This window comes from Schistosoma haematobium, chromosome 2 (genome assembly GCF_000699445.3).
Source record: "Schistosoma haematobium chromosome 2, whole genome shotgun sequence".
In the NCBI taxonomy this organism is placed as follows: domain Eukaryota; kingdom Metazoa; phylum Platyhelminthes; class Trematoda; order Strigeidida; family Schistosomatidae; genus Schistosoma; species Schistosoma haematobium.
In genome coordinates this window covers 41,264,106-41,277,786 of record NC_067197.1, presented here as the reverse complement: position 1 = coordinate 41,277,786, position 13,681 = coordinate 41,264,106, and the positions used below count along the sequence as shown (strand labels likewise).

General features: G+C 34.3%; 1 protein-coding gene across 1 annotated transcript in view; it reads right to left on the bottom strand.

Moving 5' to 3' along the window:
* MS3_00006970 (uncharacterized protein) overlaps positions 1-13,681 on the bottom strand; it is a 46,124-nt gene that overhangs the window by 19,634 nt on the left and 12,809 nt on the right. The window contains exons 4-12 of the mRNA XM_051215220.1: positions 13,179-13,360; positions 11,910-12,263; positions 9,117-9,290; positions 6,851-6,922; positions 5,624-6,091; positions 4,543-4,808; positions 3,333-3,519; positions 2,131-2,393; positions 670-769 (exon numbers count right to left, since the gene is read on the bottom strand). Coding sequence (XP_051068412.1) covers positions 670-769; positions 2,131-2,393; positions 3,333-3,519; positions 4,543-4,808; positions 5,624-6,091; positions 6,851-6,922; positions 9,117-9,290; positions 11,910-12,263; positions 13,179-13,360 — 2,066 coding nt within the window. The remainder of the gene's footprint in view (positions 1-669; positions 770-2,130; positions 2,394-3,332; positions 3,520-4,542; positions 4,809-5,623; positions 6,092-6,850; positions 6,923-9,116; positions 9,291-11,909; positions 12,264-13,178; positions 13,361-13,681) is intronic.

The window sequence follows — 13,681 nt, the reverse complement described above, 5'->3', positions numbered from 1 at the left end:
TCGAGTTGAAATAACGCTCAGATTTCTCCCTGAATGAACACTAATTTGCTTAGGATGAGCACTGAACGATTTATCTGCATAAACGATCCACTCGTGCTCTATGCTGGATACCCAGCCAGCATTATTCTTCCAGGCATTAACACAACTCAAATCAATAACACGTGATTTACCAGACAATCAAGTAAGTACAAGAGGTAGGGAAATATATACATGACACACCTAATACCTATCAGATTATCTACCAGTCTATCTACGTAAACAACCAATCAATACTTTCTCTCGCTCACACAGTAAGAGTAGTTAGCTGGGTCATGATAGTAGGTGAAATTCACCTGATTGGAGTTTGCTCAAATACCGTGACCAAATGTTAGAAAAGTTTAGGTAACATGTCTCATCGATCGTAATGACGCATATGAATTCCCTCTTTATCTGAAGATAATTATATTTTTTATTAGACAAATTGGTTGTTTATTCTCGAACTATATTGTATATGCCTAGTGTTTTCTCCTACCAATAACACTACCATTACTATTACTCTTACTACTGTTAGATTTATCTTGATAGTTTCAGCTCGCCATGTTAACAACTTGAATTGATGAACACATGTGCTGAATTCTGTCGTTTATGACTGGGTGATTAAATCATTAAGTGTTCGATGATTAAACTTACAACAGCTAATTCAGCTAAATGTTGATTTTGAACGATGGCTTGACGGTACGCATCCAAATGACCTTCGGATAATTCAGGGAACATGAAGAATAAGTGGATACTGCAAACGGACATACAGATACATATAAACAGAAAAAGGGAAAAAGAGGGTAAGTGGAGGAAAAAGGAAACTATCTAAAAGCAATATTCCTAAGAAAAAAAATCATAGCTATTAAAACAAAGAGGGGTTTTTCAGCAGTATGCATCCAGGACCACACTAGCAATCAGATTCATGACTTTTATGTCTTGAAACGAATACTAGACCATCAGAATCAGAGAACCGGTGTCTAATAATAAAATTTTGACCTCAATTAATACACGATACAGCGAGGCTACCCCACCATCCAATGCCACTGGTAAGAACTGCTTTACTCCTGAGATACCTGGACTCCATCGATCACGTCACATTTCAGGAACATTTAGAAGTAAATAACTAGTGAGCTGACTATTAACAGTTTAGATGAAAGAGTCTTGTTAAAATTAATTCGCCTTCTGAGTGACTGCGCGCCACGGAATGACATCGATTAAGATGTAATGTTGAAAATCATGGAGTACAGAACACAATTATTTCGTCCTAGTATTATTGGACACCTACCTTCCAGTAGTTTGTATACACAGTCCCGTAAAAAATCGAACTCAAAGCCATCAGTTCAGTGAGCTAGCATGAAAAACGAATCGTTATTGAACAATTAACAGACAACGACCAGTTATCTAAACAACAACAATGATAATCTTCATAAGCAATCAATAAGTAAGTCACATAAACAACGTATAACCTGACGCGACAGATGAATACCAATCCAACATGTCTCATTTCAAATCAACCCAATTACAATGAGGAAATCATCAAGGTTTGGAACGTAGCGGAATATAATAATCATGATAATATCAATTGTAGTAAATTGTTAAATATGAAAAGTAAATTTCAGTAAAGAGTGTAAATGAAACCAAAGAATGGAATGTCTGGACAGGATACTAATCTCATGAGTTAAGTTCAGATATTAACAAACTAAGAGGAAAGTAACAAAGAAGTCCAGATGAAAGTAAAAAGTCAAATATTAGAGAGACAGAGAGGGAACATAAATTCCAAGCAGAATAAATGAAAAGAAGGAATAAAAAACGTATGAAATAATAACCAAATAAATAGATGTTATGTAAAATCGTCAATTGACTAAATTTGAAAGTTTTTGATACAGATTAACCTCAGCAGGCAAACCACTGAAAACCAACGAGCACTGGGGATAGACAGCTGTTCCATCCTACTTTTATAACTACTTATTGGGTGGAGGTCGTGGGCATGCACTGTCGGAATATCCCACATAAATTGGATAGAACAGAAATAGTCCTGAGGCTACACGCCCTTGGTTTTCAAAGATTTACGAGTTGAAGTTAACCAACAATTCAAATTATTTAACTCACTACCTGGAGATAACTTCAACAACTGCATCGCCTAAAAATTCCAATCGTTCATTGCCATAAATATTCGATCGTTCTTCATTCATTTTTGGTAAAAATGACATAACTTGTATCATTTTAGTTAAACCCTTTTTACGCCATGCCTTGTATAATTCTAGCTTATCACCATATTCTAAAATACGTGGACCGCAACTAACCAATGAATTTTGAAAATGATCTTGATTTGTACCGAAATTTGTTCGCCGATATGATGGATGAGTAAGGGATTGCTATAAAAACAAACAAAAAGAGGGAAACAGTATATAACATTCATGATTACATAGTTATGTCACAATTTAGACTTCTTCCAATCTGAGCTATTTCTATCGTCATTGTTTTGTCAATCTGCATGTAAAAGGTCAGGTCTAAAATACGTCTGTGATGGCAGTTCTGTTCCGTATTTCTGAAACTTAGTCCTTCCAAGGTGAGGATGTTTGCCAATGCTTTGTGTTCAGTCGTCACTAACTCCGAAGAATTGTTGATATCCAGTGCCCAAATCATGCTAATGTGGATGTTCGGGAATATGTATTCGGGGGCAGAGTGACGATAATCCAATTAATGCCACCAACTTGAAAGACCAGTTTCAATAGCTAAAACATGTTTTACGAATGTCATTCCAGAGGCTTCCACATCAAGTATTAATTGCCGATGCCGATATAGGGTAGAAGAAACAGAGGGGCTGTCAATTTGCGACATAGGACCGTGATATAAATTAAAGCTGTATATAACAGGGATCTATTGGTTCATCAAAACTCGCTGGTTAAGATCCCAGACAGGGTGCAACTTGATTAGCTTGAAGTATTATCGAATATGTTTTAGAATAGAAGCTGGTAGTTGTCCTGCTGTATTTTTTACACTCTTCATAAAAGTAAGGCTCTCTAAACTAAAAGAGGTCTTCCTTGATTGTAATTTTAAATAACTTATCTATACTGTTTGTGATCACTTATTCTTTTGATTGCACTCGCCTCTTCTTCATTATCCCTTCATAATGTTAGCTTTTTATTTTGTATGATGTATACTATTTTTGGTGCTCAGTTCACTTAAACCAAATTTTGTGTGAATTAAATATACAACAATAAAATATAAAATAATGTTCTATGTTGTACGTGTTCCCAAACATACGTACATATATACATACACACATAAAGACCAGCAGAACAGAAACTTACATGTAGTAAAGACTTATCGTTAAATGTATATCCCAAACGATTCTCCAAACTTTCCAACGATTTATGAAAACGTAGGTGAGCTATTAATGAGACTAAATTCAATGCATATTGTGGTATATCTGGTCGTATTCCAGTTCGATAAAAGCCTTCACAACTAATCTCTACAGTAACTTCACGTCGATGTACCCTAGAAAAAATGACAGATATTTATCATTATAGGTAATAAATAACAAGATTGTAAAATAATTGGAAAATAGTTACTAGATTGATTAATTTAGGTATAAAATTAATTGTGACACATTTTTAAAATCTTTTTATGCTATTCACTATTTCAATCAACCAATCTGTCTACAATAGTTTGAAGTTTGAATGAGCTTCCCAACGAATACAGCACTATATGTGTTATATATTCTCACTCCACTAGACAGAGAATATTCAGCAAGTACACGTGTTCATCTGTACATAATACTTTTGAGTCATAAGTGTTTTACCAGGTAGTTTGTAATACCAATCTTGATTGCCTAGATCGAAGCGAACGAGGAGGGGGAAATTGGAGCATGTAACCGAATACATGTTGTTTTATCTGTTAAGCGACCCCCAACTCGATTTTACTGTACAAGGAATGCGGATAAATAGAAAAAATCCAAATCTTATGATAATAAAGGGACGCTATCTGTTGTAAAATCAAGTTGTGAAATGACCTTCAGATGTTTAAAATCCCTACCATAACAGCCAAGTGTTGTTATATGCAACTGTTTAAGAAAATATAATCTGAATACAATTTTTTACTTTGAAAAATACCTGATTTGGATTGTTGCATTAAAAAACGCTAAATGAAATATCGATTTTAAAAGACAACAAACATAGTTATCGAATTAATAAACCTTGAGACATCATGGTACGACAGGGGGTGTGGTAAGTTTTCTTGTCCTCAAAAAATGTTCTCATACGACCACAGCTTTTAGCCTCTGTCGGAAAAGTCCTAACCACTCCGTTTACGCAGCGAAGTAAGAGAATAAAAATAATAAGTTAGGCCCTTAAACCAGGATACTGGATACGGTGAGTCCACAAAAAACAGTTGGAAAACAGCTTTTCGGTGCTTCTTGGTTCTTAATGCTTGTTTGAGCGAAGTTAGTCAGTTCATTATTTAGTCTATAAATGTTAACAATCACCACAAACCCATTACATTAACGATCGAAACAGAACTTACCCAGAATGCTCCATCTCTTCTAATTCACTGGCTAATTGTACCAACTGTACACGATCAGAAGTGCTAATTCTTGGCTTATTCATCATTAAATATTGTAATTTCATAAAATTTTTAAGTACAGATTTATACTTTGGTTCACGCGTTAAACTTAATTTCATTGGTGTATAAGTCATGTGTACTATGAGTGGATAAATTAATATGGTTTTATTTGATTGACCTGTTACAGATTGACGATCTAATTGATCTATGCGTATAGTTGATGGTTTCTGCAATATTAAAATTAAAAGGCACACAAAGAGAGGGAGTTGAGAAAAGTAATAAGTTATCAGAATACATTTACTAGTCAGTAACAGTATACAATCCAAATGATAGGATAGGTCAATGAAATATATGTTTCTTCTCTATTTTGGACTTTGATTTTTACTACGACATGGTCTCAATAATCCCATTGAGTAGTTGAATAGAATAGATAGATCACATCTAGCAGTGGATTTGAGGACGTGCATCTCATCCTATTTCGAACTCTTCAGCTGGATGCACCTAAAAAGTTTTAGTGTGAACATCAACATTGGTATGAAGGTGGATTCAGATAACAAGTCCTAAAAAAGATGAAATGTGCGTTCCGAATTTCGTTGATAGCCACAACCCATCTATTCTATTATGTCCTATACTTGATTACGGCAGAATACGGTATACAAATATCAGCGCTCAAACGTGTAGAACCTGATAATCACAAACTAAGAGACAGAAGAAGCAAGAGAAGTCGAAAATGTGCACAAAAACAGGGGTATTTATAGTTCTTATAATAGGCTATAACATCATTATAATCCGCAAGTAGGAAAGTTATACAACTGTCCAATAAAGGCATGCCACGTTGATATTTTAGAAGGTTCTATCGGGTTATGATTGGATGGAATATCTTCGTCTCCTTTAGAGCCTCTAGAAGCTTCATCGTGCTTTTTGGGAGCCGTCCCAACACATTCCGTAAAAATGATCACAAATTGGCTACATAAAAGCAATCAGCGTAAGATGTACATATCTTAACAACGACTGATTTAAATTCGATCAATAACCAACTTACTTTGCCTGGAAAGCAAGCTAATGTGCCTCGTAAATTAGCGATATGATTTGACCATTCAATTGTAGTCATACGCTGTATTGAAGATAATTCCATCATATTAATTACCGGAGTCAGTGCCTCTTTTAACCAGTGTCGCATTATTACATGAACGGGTAGTAATTCCCCAATTACTGTATTATTATCACTACTATCATCGATACAAACGATTAATTTATTTGACTCGATATTATGTTCTTTACTGTTATCTATTGAAATACTATTGTTAGTAGTAGTGGCAGTATTTGTAATCGAAAAATTATCATTGGTAGTAGTAGCAGTATTTGACAAAATACGTATAAATCTTGGCATTAAATGTATCACATTACAGCTCTCCTTTGCTCCATATGGTTTCCAGTTTAAATCTAACAACTCCAGTAATTCTATGAATACATATTGTGTGAGTAGATCTAATGAACGAACAGTAAAATACTGAAAAATAAAAATGAAAATATTTAAACAATTGAAGGATAAGCTACGGTATACACTACATATCTTTTAAATGTAAAGTACTTCTGCAATACTCGTAGGAGTCAATGCTTACACATTCTTTGTGGTAATCCGTTAGAAGTAATAAAAAAATTCATTTATCTAGGTAGCTGTGAAAGTTTTGATGGTGGTGCAATTAGATCAATCAACATACAGTGAAAGGCAGATAGACTCATTCTAATCTGGAGTACCTTTGGAGTTGTCGTAATATTCGTCTAGATGTCAGAATTTGGATCTACAACGCGTCGGTGTGACCAATTCTGTACCATACTTGTGAAACCTGGTCTCTCCGAATTGAAGATGTCCTACGACTATGTTTCGATCATCGTTGTCTCCGAAGAATTGCTGATATCCAGTGGCAGTACCATATTAATAATGTGGAGGTTCGGCGTTCAGGCACAGTGACAATAACTCACTTGGTGACATCTTGAAATACCGGCTTCGGTGGTTTGGAGCTGTGTTATGAATGTCCTCCTAGTGACTTCCACATCGGGCATACTTTGCCGATGATGGAATGGAGTAAAAGCGAAAGTGGTCAATTTATGAGAAGACCCCGAGATACGAATCAAAGCTGTATATGACTGGGACCTGCCAGTTTATCACAATTCCTCAGTTGGGATTAATAGTGATTGTGAAACCCAGTAATCATCACAATCAACAACACAATACCAAGTGTAGTAGAAACACATAGAAAAGTCTAACCTGAGGGAATTCCTCTTCAATCGGGAAAATATCATATAACAGATTGAAACGTAGAACTTGACATGGAGGTGGCTAAAATTTAAATATAGCAATACAAAGGTAACTTTGAATACAACAAAATGATTATTAGATTTCCATAAATTAATAAGAAGAATTAACAAAAGAGCTGAAATAGTATTTGTGATCCTTGAAAATTAAATGAAAAGGAATATAATTTGAAAGAAACAGTAAAAATATACTTTAAATTAAATCCTCACCAGGTTTCACTCTAATATACGATTATATTTATATGGATATACCAATCAAATATAAGCTTCATTGTCCAATTATCTGAATACTTCTTATTAAGTAATTTTATAGTTTTTATGAATGTTATTTCAGCATTTCCAAGTCATTGACTTGTTTCGAATTATGAGACATTGATTCAAGCCGTTGTTATTCTGATCACAACTAATACACTTGTCATCATCGCACTATCAATTTGTACTTTCTACTTATTATGTTTATTTCATGTCATTTATTCCACTATTATTACAGACGCGTAAACTGCCTTGATTGGTTTAATAATTTCATATATGCACATAAATATTATTGTTTATTACAGTAAAACCTGATGAAAACCTAATTGAAAACAATATTGTTCGCTTATATATGCGTTCTTCTAATTCACAATATGGGGATTTCTAAAATATACTTTGTTGGTGAACCAATCATACCACAGGTAATGGCTATTGAATCTGTGAATGAAATTCAAGGTCTGATGATAGATAGTTGGTATCTATATTATTTAAAATCATCAATATTCAGGTAATACGATGCATAAAAATGGGTAACATGGAGAGGATAAAGCACAGGAATTATAATTTATGATTGTTTGAAAGCAATTAAAAGGTTTTTAACATTCAAAATAAAAGGACCAACTGTACAAGTATTCATTCATGTGACTAGGAAAGCATTCTTACTCTATTTTTAACCATTACTCCTAACTTCTAACCAATATTCTGTATCTTAACTACCAATCTTAAACCTAAATTCTAACGCTAATCTAAACTCCTAATCGCAACCATAATTCAACTATGACCTGAGTTTTGAACTGGATAGTAACCCGATAATGGTTGAAAGTCTGGTGTATTTCTTATTCCCCATCATCGGTCCGCACATTTCATTGAAAACCTATTTCGGATAATCATCATGATCAAACTTTCTCTAAGAACGATTCCTCAATCTTCTTTGTGCATGTAGCGTTTATTATATAACTCTGTATTTAATAAATCAGTTACTTTAATTTGGTAATTTATTATATCTACCAAATAAAAACGATAACTCGTAAACTGTTTAGATGCACATGTACTTAGTTTGACTATATGGAGGGAGAAAAATATTATAATTATACGTAGATGTTTGTGTTATAGGTTGGTTTTACTTATTAAAACATATATATTAGTATGAAGGGGTGCTAAATATATATGTGCCACACCACCATTCGACTTGCGTGAGGTGGTTTTCTTAGGCCATTCCCCGAACCTTTCACCTAGAAGTCTAATCTGCAACGCAGTGGAGTAACGGTTTCATGCGCATTAGTGTATTTCGTGGCTAGCAGCTATGTATTCACTAAAGTACACATTAAAATGTACTCCGACTATTCTATAGGTAGGGAAAGCTTTGGGTTGGCTGATCTGTTATATCAAAAACGGTGGAATTCTTAAGTAGTCCTTATGACATAGTACAAATCAGCTGCAATATAGTTTAGGTGGAAAATCGATCCAATCAACTTTGATTTTCCGATGTAATATGAGATACTCTACATTCCTAAATTGTAACCTGCTACAAATTAATTACTTTAAGGAGTGATCGTCTTGATGAATCCACAATACTGTAATATTTTAGGTTATCTGAACCAGTGATCTGTTCGAGTTCACTAACCGAATATTGTGTTGTTGATTGAGTATCTATAAAAACAGAAGTCAACAGGATTGCATCGGACGTTAGATACTCCACAGGTGGTGAAGGATCATCATACATCAAAGTCAAGAAGTGTTCAGTGTCAGTTCTGTGCGAAATTGTCTAGTCGGTGTTTGAAAGTTTTTATAATACGGTATTCTCAAGATATTGGGAGATATTGCAAGAGGAATAGGGGATATGATCTTTGAAATGAATATACAACAGAGGCAATAAACACAATCATTAGGTGCTATAGTATTTGAAAAGACTAATGAATTAATCATTAAACTAATTGAAAACGAGATTCACAACGAATTAGATCTACCTTATCTAATTTATAATGCATAAACAGTGAGAAACCATCAAATAGATAATCATGTTCATTATGAGTAATTTTCGATGGGTTTGGTTGAACAAAATTAGTTGTCGGTGATATAATCACACGATAATGATAAAGACGATCATGATTATTTGATTCTGGAATACATAGCGGAATGGGCTGAAAAAATAGACAGATAAATATTAAAAATAACTAAATGTTAATTTATGATATTGATTTATGTTTGTTAAAATACAAAACAATAAAAAGACATTTAAGAGTAATATTTAAATATTATCTACTTGTTGCTATTCAAGACTGAATACCATTACTGATCAAAGTTATTATGGAAATATGTACATCATAAGAAAATGCCTTGATATTTCCTTAAGAGTACTTTGGTAAATTTAGATTATGGCTTTCTTAGAGGAATCTAGGACACGAGTTTCGTCACTAGCTGGATATACCTGTCACATTCCAGTATGTGTTCAGGAAGGGACTCCAACCCAGTACCTATAACTTTAAACGATGTCATCGTCCACTAAGCTACTAAGTCGAGAGGTTATTAGGTAATAACAAATATGTTTATTTGTTGATATTTAGAAATAAATACTGATCAGTTTCTGTTAGCGTATTTGAATTCTGAAATAGAGTTTTTTTCTGAAATAACTGGGTAATTATAGTATTTCGAGAGTTTATACTTAGATTAATTTTAATTGATAATGTAATTGGACGAATCAAGAACAACCATACTTTGCGTGTGTGAGCGGGAGATAGCTATTAATACTAGTCAAATGGATGAACCAAAGTGATCGAAGTGAAGTTTGAACCTACAAACCAGTAGGATTCAAAGTCAAATGTAAGGAGAATAAAAGTAATTTATTTACAAACTATAGGTGATTTTACTGGGCATTGATCAATAACTATTTAAGGGTTAGTGCTGATATACTACTATTCAACTTCCTAAACTGAGTACATTTCGCAAAATTCGAGACTAATAAGTTGACCCACTTTGAATAGTGCAATCACCTCTAATCTACTCAATAGTGAGTACGACACTGATATTTCGAAATCATCGCGAGGAGTCGATCAAGACTAAAAGAACCAAACAGTCATGATATTGGTCAATACTCAGTAATAAATCATTTGTAAAATCCTTTAAAAATAATTAGTGAGAACTTTGAATTTATTGTATTTCAGCTAAACTATTGCTGTCAAAAGGCTTAAACTGGACTTGTGCATTCGAAAGGATACTGTTGTCAGTTTAGCATTGCCCTAGTGACCTTAGTTCCCAACACCCATTGAGATCATGAACCGATTAATGCTAGATCATCACTGGAAACCTGGATGTATTAGAGGCCGCTTAGTTCCAGTGTGGGATTCCTTAGAAATACCCATCCACGGTCCCGCACGTGAGACTCGAACTAAGGACCTTCAGCCCCGCTCGAACGCTTAACATCTAGACCACTGAGCAGACAACCAGCGGTGTTACTATCTAACCTAACACTTAGTTGGGTAGCTGTTGAGTCTTGCTGATTTGGACGCTATATTCGTTCCTAAGCTATTCTGATAACCCACACGCTAAAACTATACAGCGACCTGAACACCAGAAAGAAGACGCAAAGTACGAAAGAAACACTTTACTCCAAGGTTCGTTTTTGTACAGAAAACATGGGTATTTATAGATGTTAGCGTTTGTTAAATCAACATCATATTTCGACCAATCCGTTAACGACACATTATGCTACTGACCAATAGTAGCACACCACGTTGGAATTCTAGAATGCTCCGTCGTGCTCTGATTGGCTAGGACTCTTCGGTACCTTTTGGGCCTCTGGAGGCTCCGTTGAAGTTCTCAGAAAGCCGGCTCAACAGTAGCTTCTCATGTTTGGGCCTCAGTAATAAGTTTATTTTCTTCATTCGTGTGTCTTATCCCGGACCTACTCACTATTCCTCTAATCAAACCTTTTTTGTAATGGTTGCTGCGTAATTTTTAAAGTTATTTTTTCCTGTGAAATGTTACCATGCATTTTCTTCGACAATATTCACATTATTCTTTCTGAAATCATAGTATAAATTATGTACACCGTTTGTAGATCATCAATACAACTATTCCTAGGTTGTAAGTAGTCGAGAATTTACGAAGTTAATGAATTCATATTATTCTACAGAGATCGTTGTTATTATCTTATTCGAATTTATAAATGGGAAAAATTGTCTGAAGATGATGTAAAATTTAGTCATGGGCAACTGCTTCATTAGAATTCAATCAACAATAAACAAAGTAGTGCAATCTGGAAAAAAACTCTAATCAGTCAAGGTTCCTACATTTCATCGCATCAAACAGAAGAGTTAAAAAAATCAAGGCAAGATAGTCAGAAATGACAAATTAAGAAACAAAGACCTAGTGATGGTTTTGTGGTCTTTAATATTCATCCTTGGCGACTGATTTTTCAATTAACTCATTTAGAACGTACAGATTCATGCAAATGGTATTGACGGCTAGTGATACTATCCGGTTACCAGGACCGAAGTAGGTGGGATGGGGTACAAACCTTTGAATTAGTGGTTGAAAGTCGAAATCTCTAACCAATGAACTCGCCCTTTAGTGATTCCTTACTACTGGACGATTACTATTATTCTTGGTCGTAAATTCGGAAAAAAACAAGACAATTATTACATGGACAGTAAAATATATATGGCCCTTCCCAATCCAACAAAAATATGACAGACATTTATGATCTATATCATTATGATTAGTATAACCGTATAGTACAAAAAAATTTATATTAACATTACCTGTTCACCTTCGTATTGATTGTGTAATGGTCCAATACGATATTTCGGTTTACAAGAACAAGCTGGACCATCATTGAACTCGTTAGCTTCATTATGCCAAATATCAGGATGTAAACGATTAGGATGTTCAATTTTATAAGCGACTTCACGTTGTTGCCTTATACTACGTTGACCTATGGAATGGCCACTGACAGTGTGATAATCAGAATTTAAAATGCTATTATTACTCGTGTTATTAATACTATTATTAGATGCACAAATAGATTCATAATTATTGACTTTATGTTTACGTAAATGATGATGAGAGTTAGATGATGATGATTTTGAATGTTTTGTATGATCGATGGATAAGTTCTGTAATTTAAAGCAATATAAAAAACAATCATTAGCATGGAATCGAGTAAAGTGTGTTTTTGTAAAAGAGATGAGATATGTACTGAAAGAAGTTACCAGTACGTGAGTTATTCTATTTCAACTTACTACTACGTCAGGAAACACACCGCGTCACAGTTGAGAGTGGCTGGGGACACATGATGCATGTTCTAACCAAACCACCACAACCAGTAACTGAGAGATCCCGGTTTTTATATGAAGCCTTTATCATCAATCAAAATAAGTCATATTGAGGATGAGACACTTATTACAGATAAGAATGGATGATGATTGAGGTTTATCGAAAATCGACTGCAGTTTCAAATGTAAGCCATTAGAATCGCACTCATTAGTGTAGAGGTATTTTCCTTACTGAGTGTCCTGGAATCATGTCTAAATTTGAAATACAGAGAAGCAATCTTGAACCACAAAAAATTTGCTATCCAATGTTTCCTGGTTTAATATTGACAGTCTCTGACGAGAACTAGCCATGATGATTAACCTTATTGTTGGGTTCTGTGATACATAGGATGCCGACCAATTAAAATGCACCATAGATGTCGTGTCGATACTCATAAACTTATAAACTTTGAGCAGTACTGTTAGTGAGAAGGGCAGTAATACTACAATCCATCTATAAGAACCGAAATAAATGAAGAATAGTTTAAATTAATGACCTAATAGATGAAACACGGATTCTTTACCTATTGAATGCCACCAATCCATTTACTTGAATAATTCGATTGCATGTAAACATCTTTAAGCCTTATCATTTTCAGTCTAAACCATTGCTGACGAATAGGATGCGAGCATCAAATGTATATATTATTATTTACAAAATAACATCAGCAATGATAAAAAATATCAATAAGTATTATAACAATCAATTAAGAATACCTTATTTCTAGATTCAGTCGATAAACAAGCATCTTTTGAAGTTTCTGCGTTATCACCGATAGCCGCCAAGTAGTCATCATCATTATCGGAATTATTGTCAAACATTGAATTCACTGTATCACATTTGTGGGTCGACTTTTTCGAACGATGAAGATGTGAAGCACGGGAATTACGTCGATGCTCTGTTAATAAATAAATAGATAATAAATAGATGTGTATAATTAACCAACTGACCAGATGAAATAGATACTATGCCATCTAAACTTATCTTGACCAAGTTTACCACAGTTTACTTCATAACAATTTACGTAACTATAGAATTGATGCAATGAGATTGTGAAGTAACTGTGTAATTAATTCGCACCGATCGCTATTGTAAAGGAAGGTAATATGCAGAAGGAATTTATATTTATTGTGAGAAGTTACAGACCATTTACATTATACGTATACATAGCCTTCACTCATCCTTTTACATCTTTCGGTGTATTCTGGAATCTGAACAA